The sequence below is a fragment of the Petaurus breviceps genome, unplaced genomic scaffold, assembly GCF_028583685.1.
Source record: "Petaurus breviceps papuanus isolate PSGF00001 unplaced genomic scaffold, PetGlider_PUasm1.0 90808, whole genome shotgun sequence".
NCBI lineage: Eukaryota > Metazoa > Chordata > Mammalia > Diprotodontia > Petauridae > Petaurus > Petaurus breviceps.
Genome location: NW_027187349.1, coordinates 17,470,249 through 17,485,670, shown reverse-complemented (window position 1 = coordinate 17,485,670; position 15,422 = coordinate 17,470,249). Strand labels below are relative to the sequence as shown.

The window sequence follows — 15,422 nt, the reverse complement described above, 5'->3', positions numbered from 1 at the left end:
CAATGAGCCTGCTGAGGGACGGACCAGCTCTGTTTGGGGGGGGGGGGTGCCTTTTATCCCCTCCTCACCTCCCCCCTTAATAATAATTAATAGTAATGACCTGGTATTGGGGGTTTGTAAAGGCCGTACTAATCACGCAGACTCGCTTGATCCTGATTAATGGCTAATTTCTGCAGAGTGCGCACAGGACTCCTTGGCCAGGGAAGGTTAAAGAGTGCCCAGCTTAGCTCCTCCTGGCGAAGCTGCCCAAGGTCACTCAGGGGACCAAGCCGGCTACAGACCCAAGCCTCGCGGCCGAACGCGGGGGCATCCCGGCCCGGGGGATGGAACACCCTGGCCCTGCCTTCCCTGGGGGAGCACGGTGCAGCTGCCCCCCGCCCCTGCCCGAGGGAGATTCGGGGGGGGGGGATCTCAAGTCCACAGATGAAAGGAGGCAAGGAACGAGGGGGTCCACTCACCACCACCCTAAAATTGGGGGAATCACCCAGCCCAGTGGCTTATGGGAGACTGGAGGGAGGAGCGGGGAGAGACGAGGTCATAAGCCTGGGTCATTCACTCTGTGGGGGTCAAAGGGCCTAGGGTAATATCCCCGGCCTCTGCGGGCGGGGGAAGCAGGACCAAGGCTTCTCGCCTCCTCCTCACCTGCTGGGCTGAAGCGTCAGCCGGACCCCAGAGCCAGGCCGCAGCACGGGGGCCACGAGGGTCCGGAGCTTCCCCAGAGCCCTCAGCGTCGCCATCTTGCTGCCGGGGCAGGCCTGTGGGAAGGAGAACCGGGCGGAAGCAGCCTCTACGCGTCACTCCTTTGGCTTCTTGTTACGGTTGGATACAGTGGGGACGCCATCTTGAAAGCTGGCAGGGGGCTTCGGCAAGTGGCCTGGCTACATCCGGGTCCCAGGGCTTGGCTTCATTGCTTGAATCTGCAACGGGCACCTTCCATTTTAACTGTGGGCAAGAGTCCCGGCTTTTTACTAAAATACGCCCCCTGGTGTTCGAGCGAGTGCGCTGTCTCTCTGAGTCAAGCCTATGGGGGTGGGAGTAGGGAGCCTCTTTAGCATACAGGTACCATAGGATGGAGTAGACGCGAATGCTGGAGGAGCCCCAGCTGCTGGGGAGGCGGAGCCCCATCTCGGACCGTTGTCAGCAGCTTCCCCCGCCCAGGCTCTTCTCCATCTGGCTGCTTTCCCTGCCGAGGGCCTGCTGCCCAAATGTGTCTGAGCCCTTGCACATCTGGGCCCCATTCGGGGGAGCCCTAGGCACTCCCCGTCCCCTCCCCCATCGCTGGGTCGGAGGCAGCAGGAGCCTGGGAAGTTCCCTCCCCAGCCCAATTCCCAGATGTTCTGAATAGGGATGGGGGAACCTAAATGGGGAGGGGCTGGGGGCTCCCGCCAAATACAAATCAAAACAGTGGTTGGAGCCAAGGCCACCAGCATTGGGAGGAAAGGGGGAACCTGGTGCTGAGACAGCAGCTACAGCCAGCATGGGAAAGGAGAGGCCGAGGGAGGGGCGGCCCTCCTCCTAACTGACCCGGGCTCTGGGCACCAGCCCTCCACTTCCACCATCTGCTAGCCTAAGCCCTAGCTAGCTCTTCTTGTGATTCTGGCCTTGCTAGTGCCCTGCAGCCTCACCTCTGCTGGCCCAGTTCTAATCCTAACCCTGGTTCTGAAGAAAAAGAGGAACATCCCTCCTAACCACCCTTGGAGGCCACACCCTTTCCCTCTCCCTCCAAGCCCCCCAGCTAGAGCTGGGCCACCCCTTAAGTCTGGAACTCCATCCCCAGCCACCATGCAAGTGTGAGAGTGGAAAGATGAGGTTTACCCAGACAGGGACCCTGGGACATAGCCCACCAGCAGTGCAAAAGACTTGGGGAGAAACCAAGGCAGTAGAGAGCCTAAAGGGACATGTGGGAAGGGAAGGCTCAGTGAAGGGGGTTAAAGTGTTGTCAGGTAGCTACCAAGTTCCAGAATTGTGTGAGTGGGGGAAAGGATGGACTCAAGGGAGAGGCCAGACTACTATTGCCTGGGAACTGACCTAATAGGAAATGTTCCAAAGGGTGGGGCCAGAGCCTGTGGCTATGGGAAATGGCCTAGGCTTGGATAGGAGCTGGGAGGGGTGGCTCCCACAGAGCAAGAGTGTGGAGAGATCTGCTGCCTTGGTGTCTGTAACTGAGTCCATCTCTGAGACCCCCAACACCTTCCAGAAGAAACTTTACTCTTTAAAATAGGCAGGATGGGCACAGGAAAGAGAAAGAGTATGGGGAGTGGGAGAAAGTTACAAATAAAGAGATTGTTCTGTCTCTTGCCCTTGCTAGGCTCAGGAGAGAAGGGGGTTAGCATCTGTGCTCACTAGCCCTGGAGGGTGGATTGAGCTCAGGCGGGGGCAGGGTTCCTAGAGGGGCTGCCCAGGACACTGAATCTTTTGTGCCCTACCCAGGCTGCCACCACCCGCCCCCCCTGCCATTCTAAGGCCCTTTGTCTTCAGCTGCTTTGTCACCCCCTTTGTCCTCCTTCTGTTAAAGGGGTGGGGGTGGGGGAGCCCTCCGGGGATAGCTCCTCTTGCTCCAGCCCCTTCCTGCCTCAGACCCTAGCCTTGTCCCAACCCAGGCTCCCTCCTTGCCCCTGCTTTTACGCCTGAGAGTCTCACATTCCCAATATCATCAGGTTTTGGTGTATTAGGTAAAGAGAGGAAAATGTAGCTCAGCAGTGATGCAGGGCTGGGTGGTGCAGGAGGTGGTAGGCATAATGGGCAGGTACTGGTGGCCCCTGGGATGGAAGGGGAAAAGGATAAAGGAAATGGCAGGGCGGCAGGATGTGAGGTGAGGAGCAGGAGATGATTGGGAAGAGGCAATTAGGAGTATGAATGGGAGGGAGGAGGGTGTCTTGCTCCTGGGAAGGGGGAGGAATCAGTTGGCAACTCAGTCCTTCCTGGGGATTTCCTGGGGAAAGGAGTGGCCATAGGGTGGGGGTGAGAGCAGGAATTACCCCAAGTCCAGACTCCTACCGACCCTGCTCCTATGTCAGAAGTAGCCTTCTCTGGTACTTGTCCCCTCCCCCAAGCCCTCCATCCCCTTACTACCACCATTACACACACAAAGTTCCTGTCTTTCTGTGTGTGTCAATTTCCCCATATGTACAATGCAGATATCCCCTGGAGAATAAGAAAGGAGAAGCCAATAATGATTATGAGGCCATGAGTTCCCAGGGTAAGGGTGGGAGGATGGAAATGTTAGAAGCAGAGTCTTGTCGAGTTGAGGATATATGAGAATAGAGACCTCTTGAGGGATGGCTGAGAAAGGCAATATGGAAAGAATATTGGACTTGGGGTCATGTTAGACTCAGATTGTGTTGGAGTCTCTGTTCTGATACTTAGCAGCTGTGTGACCTTAGGTAAATCATATCCTCTTGGGGCCTCAGTTTGTGATCTCTGAGGTCCTGATGGACTCTAATTCTGTTAGGGGAGAGGCAAACTAGAAAGTGATCAGACTTGGGGGGCAGAGAGGGAGAGAAAGATGAGAAAGAAAAGTCTCTGGGGGAGGGTAGGACAGGGACCCATGCTTCTGGGAGAGAGTAGGAGTGGGGCCAGGAGCCCTAGGGTAATTCACTGGGAGCTAAGCCAAAAAAGTGGGAGCCAGGAAGTAGGGGGGAGGACATTATTGAGGAGGGGTAGCCCTGGGGGAGAATGAAGGCGGAATGGCTGTTCCGGGTATGTGTTGAAGGGAGGAGGGAAGCTAAGGAAAGGGGAGACTAACGGAGGGGGGGTGGTAAAGGAGAGGAGGTGGTTTCTGGCACAGGAACCCCTGCCCTGGCCCAGGCTGGATCCTCCTTGTACAAAAGGAAAAGTCATTAACTCCTCTTGTACTGCCCTCTATCCCCAAACCTTGCTCCTAGCAGAATTGCCCTACCTTCAAATTATACACGCCTTTGTCCCATCCCCCCCCCTCCCATCCCATTCATCCTCTCCTCTGTCCCAGGTGTTCCATTCAGCAACCCTAAACTTAAGACTTCCTTGCCCTAAACTGACTGGGACTTCTCGTGTGTTCCTCCCTCAACTATTTCTTTTGTTCTTCTTTCTTCACTCATTCATCTCCCTCAGCTCTGAGACCTAGCTCCTGGGAAACAGGGGTCATCTTTAGGAGTCCTCCAACCCCTTCAGGGTTAGAAATAAGAGATTTAGAAGTGGGGGGGGGGGTAGAGGGAGAGTAGTTCTCTTGGCTTTGGTTGTTATTTTGTTCATACTAGAGCTGGGGGTGGTGTTATCCCCTAACTCCACTTCCCCCCCACCCCCAGCCAGGGCTGTGATAAACTCCCAGAAAAGGAAAGAAACAGCTGAGAGTTGGAGTCAAATTTAGGAAAAGAGCTGTGTCATCAGCTGGCCAAGTGCCTGGGATCTGACTGCTGGGGATTCCCCTCCCCCCACCCCACCCCCAATTTCCTTTGAAAACCTGAATTTTTGGAAGTAATGAGACACCCCATCTGCCTTCCCACCAAAGACCTCAAGCTTTAGTCTGAGTGGCTCCGCCAGCTCAGCCAATCCCTGCTCTTCTCTGTACTTAAAGGCGCTGGCGGGGAGAGCCAGCTAAGGAGAATCCAACTGGGAGAGGGCTGGGGAGACACAGAGAGATAGAGACAGAGTCACCGATACAGACACGGAATCGGAGAAGAGAGACCCAGAAAGAGACAAAGACCTAGAGAGAGGTATAGGGAGATAGGGAGGTCCACAGATTCAGAAAGTAGTGCAGAAAGTCAAACAGAGGAAGAGAGGACAGAAAAAGGCATAGAAACAAAAGAAACAGAGACACACAGGGAATCTGAGGCATACAGAGATAGGGAAGGGCAGAGGGAGACAGGAGGGAGACTTGAAGAAGCTTGACCAGGGGACACCTCAGAGGAGGCACTTACTCCACAGGGTGAGGGGTGGGAGTGTTTGGGGAGGCGGCTCTCAGACTTACCTCTCAACTCTGGGGGGTATTTTCTTTATTTCTTTGGAAGCTCCCTGGTCCCTGTGCCAACAGGATCCTCTGGCATAGGTCAGAACCCACAGGGGATTCCTGCTGAGAGGATCCTCCAAGAATCAGGCAGGGGGAGTAACTGGAACCTCGAACACCCCACTTCTTTCTAGCTACTGCTGCTGTACCATGTCCCAAGCAGACATAGGTCCCAGGAGGGACTTAGGGGGAACTCAGACCAGTCCTCTGCTTCCCACTCCATCCCAGCCACTTCCAGGGCTGCTACTTCTGATGTTGCTGCTACTAGATTCCTGCTTGTCTCTTGCCCAGCTGGTGGGCCTCCCCACTCAGGAGGAGGAGATCGTGTTTCCCGAGAGACTCAATGGCAGCATCTTTCCTGGCCCCGGCTCCCAGGGGCTCCTGTTGTATCGGCTGCCAGCCTTTGGGGAGACGCTGCTTCTGGAGCTGGAGCAGGATCCCGGTGTCCGGGTTGAGGGATTGACTGTGCAGTACCTGGGCCAGGCACCTTCAATGCTAGGTGGGGCTGAAGTGGGCACGTACCTGACGGGCACTATCAACGGTGATCCTGAGTCTGTGGCATCTCTGCATTGGGATGGGGGAGCCCTGCTGGGCGTCCTACAGTACCGGGGGACAGAACTCCACCTTCAGCCCCTAGAAGAGGGTGCTCCTAATTCTGCTGGGGGGAAAGGGGCCCACATCCTACGCCGAAAGAGCCCCACCAGAGATCAGGGCCCCATGTGCAACGTTGGGGCCCCGCTTGGGAACCCGGGCCCCAGCCCTCGAAGAGCCAAGGTAGGCAGCTTCAGAGTCCCTGCTGCATCCGTTCCACCATATCTGTCCCACTGACCTCCATTCATCCTCTCCCCACCCACCTCCACCCCTGCCTGCTCCATTTTCCCCAATCCCTTCTTTCTTTTCTACTTCTACTCGCCTCTCTCTTAGGGGTCAGCAGTCATTCACTTTACCAGCTAGGCCTTGGGTGAGGACCCTTGGTGTTATTTTCATGTCAGTCTGCTGACTTGCCTCCCCTCCAAACCTCCCCAAACTCTTTCTTGGCTAGAAGAAGGCTGAGTTCAGCTGGTGAATTTGCAGCAGTCATGGAAACTAGGGCTGGAAAGTGACCACACCTCCATATAACTGGCCCTTAGGGCCCCCTCTCTCCAGCACAGGGAGTCCCAAATGTAGTGCCTTGAGATGAGGCAGTCACACTTCAGTCCCCTATCCCTGTCCCAGCACTTTGCAGTTTCTTTGCTTGTTCTAAAGAAGATGGATCTGAGACTGACCCTTCAGTCCAACCCCACTTTCAGAAACTGGAAGGACGTCCACAATCTCTCTTTAGGTTGTCCCCTTCTCAACCTGGTAGACAGTTGGTCTGTCTTTCTTTTCCTTCTTCCCTTCTTTTCTTCCTAAATACCCTGTCCCTCCCTCCTTCTCTCTCTCCCTCCCTCCATTCCTCCCTCCCTCTCTTTCTCCTTCTAATCCAGACCAGACGCTCCCTCTAAACCCAGCCACTGCCGGATATCTGGCCCCAGCCCTGGCTGCTGACAGACTTGTTCCCCCACCACCACATAGCACAGACACGTTGCAACTCAACCTTCTACTCCACTGCTTTCAGGCCACTCTCACAAACAGGGGGAGCCCCCCCACATCTCTCTCAGGCACTCTCAGCTGTTCTTTCCCCCTGAGGCCCACGTGGCAGGGGACGTGGCACCCCCTTCCCCTCCCCTTTCCTACACCGACAGCTGATGTCTCTGAGTAACCACAGGAGCCCCTTGGAGTTGGGGCAAAGAAGGGAAGATAGAGATAACCAAGATAAGAGCAGGAACCCAGTGGGGTCATATGGGTCCCTATCCAGTTCTGCTCAACTTCAGTCCCTAGAGGAAAAGGGAGAGGGATGAGGTGAGGGGGAGGGAAGAAACACTGGTGTCTCAGGATTAAACCCTCCTTTGCTCTGCTCTTCCTCCCAGCGCTTTGCCTCAGTAAGTCGCTTTGTGGAGACCCTGGTAGTGGCAGATGACAAGATGGCAGCATTTCATGGGGCTGGACTGAAGAGATACCTCCTGACTGTAATGGCAGCTGCTGCCAAGGCTTTCCGCCACCCAAGTCTTCGTAACCCAGTCAGTCTGGTGGTAACCCGGCTGGTTGTGCTTGGGCCTGGTGAGGAAGGGCCTCAGGTAGGCCCCAGTGCTGCCCAAACCCTGCGCAGCTTCTGTACCTGGCAGCAGGGACTCAACATTCCTGAGGACAGCCACCCTGACCACTTTGATACAGCCATTCTGTTTACTCGACAGGTGAGGCCCCAACCAACTTCCCATTTCCCCAAACCCTCCTATACTGTTATCTAGGCCCCTTATACCTCTTAGCCTCCAGCACCTAGGTCCCCTAATGTTCTAGAGTGTCCAGCCTTATGGAGCTTGGTTTCCTGGCTTCTAATGCATCTTCGGTACTCCCCCAGGACCTGTGTGGTGTCTCTACATGTGACACACTTGGCATGGCTGATGTGGGCACAGTGTGTGACCCAGCCAGAAGTTGTGCCATTGTGGAAGATGATGGACTCCAGTCGGCCTTCACTGCTGCTCATGAACTGGGTAAGAGACACCACCTATGGGTGTAGCCTTTCAGGCTCTGACTTGGACACTCTTCTCTTTCCTTTCTATACTTGCTTTCTTGATGACTTTGTTCTCATAGGTTCTGTTACCATCAAGCAGCTAAATCCCAGCTGTTCTCCTTCCTGAGCTCCATTCTAACATCATCAATGTGTCTAGTGGATATTTCAGACTATACCATAGCCTTCTCAAGTGCAGCATGTTGAAAACAACTTTATCTCCCCCCCCCCCAAACTTCCTTGTTACTGTTGAGGGCGCCATTATGTGTCCAGTCACCCAGATTTGCAACCACAGTATGATCTCACCGTGACCATGAATCTAATCAGTTGCCACATCTTGCCATGTCAATCTCTTCATCATGGCTTGCATCCATGCCTTTGTCCCCTTCTCTTCTTTCATATAGCCACTGCCCTGGCTCAGGTTCTTGCCTCCCCTGGACCCTTTCACCTGGGCCATACAATATAACAGCTTTTCGACTGGCCTCCCTGCCTCATTTCTCTCTTCTCCAATCCAACTGCCACAAAGTGATTTTCCCAAATTGTAGAGCTAACCATTTCACTCCCATACTCTAAAGACTCCTATTACCTCTAGGATCTAGAAACTCCTTCTGAGGACATGTAAAGCTCTTTACAACCTGAACCCCTTGCTACCTTTCCAGTCTTCCTGCATGTTATTCCTTCTACACACTCTTCACTCCAGCATTATTGGCCTACTTGCTGTTCTTCACACATGATCTCCCATTTCCCATCTCTGTGCCTTTGCACTGGTTGTTCCTCATTCCTGGAACGCACTCCCTCCTCACCGCTCCCTTTTAGAATTCCTAGTACCTTTCCAAGTTCAACCCAAATGCCACTTGCTATCCTTTCCTGAAGGTCTTCTCCTCTAGCTGGTAGTGCTTCCCTCCAAAACGATTACCTTGTTTTCATTTTGTATATAATTGAGTGTGTGTACATGTCATATCCCCTGATAGAATGCAAGGGACTCTTTCTTTTATGTCTTTATATATCAAGCCACGTTCACAGTGCATGGTACATAATAAGTGCCTAATAAATACTTATTGATTGACTGATTTGTGAAATGAAGGGGTTTGATTGGATCAGCAGTTCTCAAGTTTTTTGGTCCCAGGGCTTCTTAACTCCTCACCTCCAAGAATTTTCATTTATATGAGTTATGTGTGTAGATAGTTACTATTTTAGAAATTTGAAGATCTTAGTATTATTATGAAAATAGTTTTGACTTCAAAGACGCCCCCCCAAAGAATCCCAGGGACATCCAGGGGTCCCAGACCACACTTAGAATCCACTGGCCTAGGTGACCACCAAGACCCCTTCCAGTATTAAATCTATGATCCTATCCTTGAAGAAACTGAGACCCAGAAATGTGGAGTAATTTGTCTAAAGTCACCTGGGTAGTTAGAAGAAGAGCCAAGATTTGATCCTCTGGTTCTGAATTCTGAATTTCATTATGTCCTGCTCCATCAATATTGAAAAGGATGTGAATTGAAGACATAAGAGTTACAGGTAAAGGGTGTGTGTGTGCGCGTGTGCGTGTGTGTGTCTGTAGTAGCAAGGGTGTAACCCAGAGACACCAGAGGGCATAGAGAGTGGACTTAGAGAGTGATAGAGTCTACTTTGCAAAATAATGGATGCCATTGTCATGGCATAGGAATCCAACCACCCTGGGATGAATGGGGAAGGGGATGAATGGGATCAGGTCTCCAACAGTATTTCTGCCCCTACAGGCCATGTCTTTAACATGCTTCATGACAACTCCAAGCCATGTGTGAGTCTGAATGGTCCTGGGAGCTCCTCCCGTCATGTCATGGCACCAGTTATGGCTCACGTGGACCCTGAGGAACCCTGGTCCCCCTGCAGTGCCCGCTTCATCACTGATTTCCTCGACAATGGCCATGGTCAGAACCCCACAGTGAACCTTGACCTCCATGGGTGAAAATTTGTGTCCCCTGCCCCCCTACCTCCTCTTAGCCCCTCCCAGGTTTAATCTTTGCTTCTTGGAAGACTCCCATTCCTTTCCAGCTTTGCTCCCCAAAGTGCCTTTTACCTGAAAAGTGGGAAGGGAGCAGAAAGCACAAGTGTCCTTACAAGCTCCTGTTTCTTTCACTTGTCCCATTCAGCAGACTTAAGAAGCTGGAATATCCACAACCTTCTAGTCCCAGGATCAGGACCCACCCCTTCTTGCCCCTGATAACTTTTCTCTTTCCTCCTCTTCTTTCCCCAGGACACTGTCTCTTAGACAAGCCCTCAGCTCCTCTGCGCCTGCCTGTGACCTTCCCCGGCAGGGACTATGATGCTGACCGCCAATGCCAGCTGACCTTTGGACCTGACTCAAGACACTGTCCCCAGCTTCCCCCACCCTGTGCTGCCCTCTGGTGCTCTGGCCGCCTCAATGGCCATGCCATGTGTCAAACCAAGCACTCTCCCTGGGCTGATGGCACCCCCTGTGGGCCCAACCAGGCCTGCATGAGTGGCCGCTGCCTCCAGAGTGCTCAGCTCCAGGATTTCAACGTGAGTGTCAGGAGATGTGGGAATGGGGTTATGGTTAGGGGGATGACTATTGACCAGGGAAAGAAAGACTATGAGAAAAAGGGATGGAGAGAATGGGAATACAAAATGAGGGATATGAGGCCAGTGCTGGGATGGGGGCAATCTGAGGGTATGTGGTGGAAGAAAGTGTGTTGATCCTTGTTTCTCCAATCTTATGCTTCTCCAGACCCCACAGGCAGGAGGCTGGGGCTCTTGGGGGCCCTGGGGTGACTGCTCTCGGACCTGTGGAGGTGGTGTCCAATTCTCTTCCCGTGACTGTACTAGTCCTGTTCCCCGGAATGGTGGCAAATACTGTGAGGGCCGCCGTACACGCTTCCGCTCCTGCCATACCCAGGACTGCTCCACAGGCACAGGTGAGGGGAATGGGGGGAACAATGGAGAGGTATGGCTGCCACTCAAAGAACTGTCCTGTGGGCTCTAGAGCTTGGGGGATGAGATCTTTCTGTAGGGATTGGTAGGAGGAGTATCCCCCTACAATGCTTCCGAGGGGAAAAGGGGAAGGTACCCAGGATAGGCCCTTTGGGGGAAGAGGGAGCCCTAATGCCTATGCCATGGGTGCAGGTGATGCTGATGGTAGAAGAAGGCCATTGAGTCTCAGATTCTGACACAATGTGTCCCTGGCAGTTTATAGGTTATGAAAGTGGGGGTAGGGTTGAAAATAGTATTGGGAAAGCAGAAGGTAGGTGGAGGTGGGGAGATGGATAGAGGCTGGGGATGGGGGTAGAACTCTGAGTCCTAATTATTTGTCTGTGTCTTGGTATGCTACAGCTTTGACCTTCCGTGAGGAACAGTGTGCTGCCTACAACCTCCGCTCTGATCTCTTCAAGAACTTCCCAGGGCCCATGGATTGGGTCCCAAGATACAGTGGTGTGGCTCCCCAGGACCAGTGCAAGCTCACTTGTCAGGCCCGGGCCCTTGGCTACTACTATGTCCTGGAGCCTCGGGTGAGGACAAAAGCAGGGGTGGTGGGTAAAGGGTAGGGAGCCTCAAGACCTTGACTTTTCACCCTATCCTCACAGATCTTATCCTACCCTATTTTCTGAAAGTTAAGAAATAAAAATCAATGTCATAGTCAGGCCGTCTATATGGAATAGGGCTGTCTTACCAGAAATATCTGCTTATAGCTGCTTGGAGAAATAAACCACAAAGGGTTAAAAATTGCTGCTCACATATCAGTCTTTGTAGCCCCAGCCCTTAACCCAGAATCTCACTCTTTTTTTGCTTTCTTCTCTCCTCCTAGCTCCTCCAACCAGCCTCCACAACATGGACAGCTGACCTCAGGGTTACCTTAGTGTTGTCCGTACCAAGCAAACAAGGGTGCCCACTAAGCTTCACTCTACCTTCACCACTAAAACCCACTATTATGTCAAAGATATCTAGGTGACTCAGTGGAAAGAGTAATGAATCTAGAGTCAGGAAGAAGCCCTGAAGTCAGACCCAGCCCCAGATAGTCACTAGCTGTGCAGCCGCGGGCAAATCACTTAACTGCTGTTTGCCTCAGTTTACTCAGCTGTAAGGTGATAGCACCTGCTTTCCAGGATTGTGTGAAGATCAAACGAGATATGTGTAAAGCTCTTAACACAGTGCCTGGCACACAGAAGGACTGTCATCACTGTGTTGGCCTGTTGGCCTCCTGCCCTGATTGCCAAGACCTTTTATTCATGAGTCGCTGGTTCTTTTCCCATCCCCACAAGCCTCTACTTCTGTCACCAGGGCTCCTTCCCCTCATTACATTTCTTCTCCCCAGGTGGTGGATGGGACACCCTGCTCATTGGACAGCACCTCAGTCTGTGTCCAGGGCCGCTGTATCCATGCTGGCTGTGACCGTATTATTGGTTCTAAGAAAAAGTTTGACAAGTGCATGGAATGTGGCGGTGATGGCTCAGGCTGCAGCAAGCAGTCTGGCTCCTTCAAGAAGTTCAGGTATAGAGAGATATGCCCCAGTCACAAACCTCATAACATGGAGGCGGGATGGGGCAACAGTAAAAAGGAGACCTCTTTTTCCTGTCCTGCCCCTCCCTAACTCTGTCCTCTTGCATCCTTCCCCAGGTATGGATACAATGATGTGGTCACCATCCCTTCAGGCGCTACCCACATTCTAGTGCGGCAGCAGGGGGATTCTGGCCCCCACAGCATTTACCTGGCCCTGAAGCTTCAAGACGGCTCCTACGCCCTCAATGGAGACTACACACTGCTCCCATCTGCAAGTGATGTGGTTCTGCCTGGAGGTGCCAGCCTCCGATACAGCGGGGCCACCGCAGCCTCAGAGACCCTAACGGGCCATGGGCCGTTGTCCCAGCCCCTGACCTTGCAGGCCTTGGTAGTGGGGAACCCTCAGAACCCTCGCCTCCGCTATAGCTTCTTTGTACCCCGGCCTGCCCCTCCGGCCCCTCGACCCACCCCAAAGGACTGGCTCCGACAGCGTGCACAAATCCTGGAGATTCTCCGGCGGCGCCATTGGGTGGGCAAAAAATAACCTCACCATCCCAGGGGAGCAGCCCTGGGCACTGTGAGGGCACACAAATGACTGCGTGCGAGGAAGGGGCTCTGAGGAGCTGCCTCCTATAGGGCATAATAGGGAAGTGGTAATATAGGCAGGACCTACCCCTTTCCCCCATCTTGCAGGCTGGCCCTGCCCTGGGCTGCCTGACTGAGAGAGGCAGCCTGGCTACTATGCAACTGGGGGCTAGTAAGTCTAAGATGGGGGAGAGTCCCTCAGTACCTACCCATTCCCTCTCCAAAGCTGGTCATAGGAGGTGGAGAATTACAGGGTGGACCCCAATTGTATTTATTTGATATTTATTCATTGGTTTGTGAGGGGTAAGCACCAAGAAAGGGTAGGGAGGGAAGATAGAAATTTGTCCCTCTACACATAGCATTTGCCCTAGCCAGGGGATCAAGTGTTAGTGGTGACAGGCATGAGAGGTGTGTTTGTGTGTGTGTCTGTGTCTGTGTGTCTGTGTACGTTTGTGTGTGTTCCTGAACCACAACCCCTGTCCCCTAAAGGGGATGACAGGAGTGTGTGGCATGAATTATCGTGTTTTCTAATAAATTTAACTTCATTATTTATTCACTGGGTAGCAACTATGTGCTCCTTTTGGGAGTTGAGGGCTACCACTCCTTCCCCTATTATGCCTGGAATGCATGGGGTCTGGGACTTAAGGTTGGCAAGGTCTAGGCATCTGGCCCCTTTCTTGTCCTTCTTCCCAGGGGACTACAAGGCCACCAAATACTAATGTTCAACCATACTCCCTTTCAGGTACCACTAACTACCCTATCCATGCTAATGCAAAGCTCCTGGGTACTGAGGGGGAATCCCAAGGAAGCAGAATCTGCATATAGGCTTAGAGTCCTAAGGGATGACATACTTGGCACAAATGTGTGTTGATTAACATAGTCGATGGGAAATGACCATTCAAACGTTATAAAAACTGATGCCAACACAAAGTTATACACAGGGGTTAAGAAAAACTTAACTCAGGGGCGTTGGAAGAAGGTTTCCTCAGTAATTTATAAGCATGAAGTAAGAAAAGCCAGCACTCAGGAGGCAATGGGGGGAATAGAGAGGAAAGGATGAAATGGGGATGGGGGAAGAAATTGGCCAGGATGTGATAAAGTTCAGAATGTATAGAGTGAAAGAAATGGCTTAGTAGTACTCAGACTATGATTCTAGGGCAGGGATTCTTAACCTGGGATCTGTGAACTTGTTTTGTTTTTATTTTAATATTTTGATAACTGTATTTCAATATAACTGATTTCCTTTGTAATGTATGTGTTTTACTTTGTACACTTTAAAATGTTATTCTGAGAAGTCCACGGGTTCCCCAGACTGCCTAAGGGCCCATGATATACCAGATTCAGACCTTTTTTCCTGGGGGAATTGCGGCGGTGTTGGCAATCCATGTTATTCTATGGAGGAGAGGGTGGGGAAGGGTGACTGGAGAGATTTCAGAAGGAAAAGGAAAATTGTCTCGTAGGCAGCTGGGCAGAGTTAGCCCAGCCTGGTAGCAGGCAGTTGCCTTCTGCCAGTATTCAATCTTAGCACTAGCCATAATAGCTACCACTCCCTCTTGATGGCTGAAACTAGGGCTGGCCAACCCATTTCAACCGCCAGTCAATTCTACCCGGGTCCCTCTCTCAATAACACTCCACCACTCACCACCTTCCCCTGCTGTCTGATACAAGTAGAGACAGAAACAGGATGACAGAAATACAGATTGGTTGAACACTATTGTTCACATGCTGCAGTTGGGGTGGGGAAGGGAGAAAAAAGGAGGGAGAGAGGAGAAACAAAGAAATTATGGGACAGTTATCTTGTCCTAAGCAGGGCTGGGGAATCTTTGACCTCATGGCCATATGTGGCATTCTAGGTCCTTGGGTGTGGTCTTTTGACTGAGTCCAAGTTTTACAGAACAAATCCTTTTATTAAGGGGATTTTTTCTGTGAAGTTTGGATTCAATCAAAGGGCCATACTTGAGGACCTAGAGGGCCACAAGCGGCCTTGAGGACATAGGTTCCTCCCCCCCAAAAGGAACTTATGGAGAGGTGATATAATGTATGGATATAAAGATAAAGACTAATATTGTAATAATCAGAACTTAGAGTATGAGGTTTGCTTTTCTTATGATTACACCATGAGCTAGTGCTGTAGGAAATAGTAGGGTCATGTCCCCTCTTTCCTTATCTTTTCAGTCCTCTTCTACCTTCCTCCCCTCCACGCACCCTATGATCCAGACATGTCTCCGTGACTTTCCACTGACTCTCCCACATGCCTGGAATGCTCTACCCAAGCCCGCCCCCATCCCTGCCTTCAGCTCTTAGTTTCCTGGGCTCCAAGTCTCGACCCAAAGTCCACCTGCTGCAGGAGCCCTTTCTCATTCCTCCCAGCTGCTGTGCCTTCCCTCTTCAGATTACCTTTCAGCTATTCTGCATAGATCACGTGCATGCCCATCTATTTACATTTTGTCTCCCCTGTTTGGAAGTGTGCTCCCCAAAGGAAGGGACTATTTTTTTGGCTTGTCTTTGTATCCCCAACACTTAGCCTGGTGTCTGGTACATGGTAAGCACCCGAAAGTTTGATGAAAGTCCAAATGACTCTCTACTACATGACAAATGAGAGACCATATTGTATTACTCTCACGCCTGCTGCAGCATCCAACTTCATCCCTCGCACATAGCAGGTCCTCAATAAATGTGGATTAAATAAATATTAGAATTCAGAAAGCAAGGTGAGATCACCGAAGGCTGGTGCAGTCAGGAAAAACTTCTTGGAAGAAATAAGTCTTGAAC

The 15,422-nt window shown here is 51.9% G+C and overlaps 2 protein-coding genes across 2 annotated transcripts in view; one reads left to right on the top strand and one right to left on the bottom strand.

Moving 5' to 3' along the window:
* Nucleotides 1-797, bottom strand: part of NDUFS2 (NADH:ubiquinone oxidoreductase core subunit S2) — an 8,567-nt gene extending 7,770 nt beyond the window's left edge. The window contains exons 1-2 of the mRNA XM_069070550.1: nt 640-797; nt 147-465 (exon numbers count right to left, since the gene is read on the bottom strand). Coding sequence (XP_068926651.1) covers nt 147-465; nt 640-737 — 417 coding nt within the window. The 5' untranslated portion in view covers nt 738-797. The remainder of the gene's footprint in view (nt 1-146; nt 466-639) is intronic.
* Nucleotides 798-4,525: 3,728 nt separating this feature from the next.
* On the top strand, nt 4,526-13,900 carry ADAMTS4 (ADAM metallopeptidase with thrombospondin type 1 motif 4). Its single transcript, XM_069070517.1, has 9 exons — nt 4,526-5,755; nt 6,931-7,254; nt 7,419-7,551; nt 9,311-9,481; nt 9,808-10,094; nt 10,300-10,486; nt 10,902-11,077; nt 11,881-12,056; nt 12,183-13,900. Exons 1-9 carry the CDS (start codon nt 5,132-5,134, stop codon nt 12,607-12,609), a joined length of 2,505 nt encoding a protein of 834 aa, XP_068926618.1. The 5' UTR covers nt 4,526-5,131; the 3' UTR covers nt 12,610-13,900.
* Nucleotides 13,901-15,422: the final 1,522 nt, after the last annotated feature.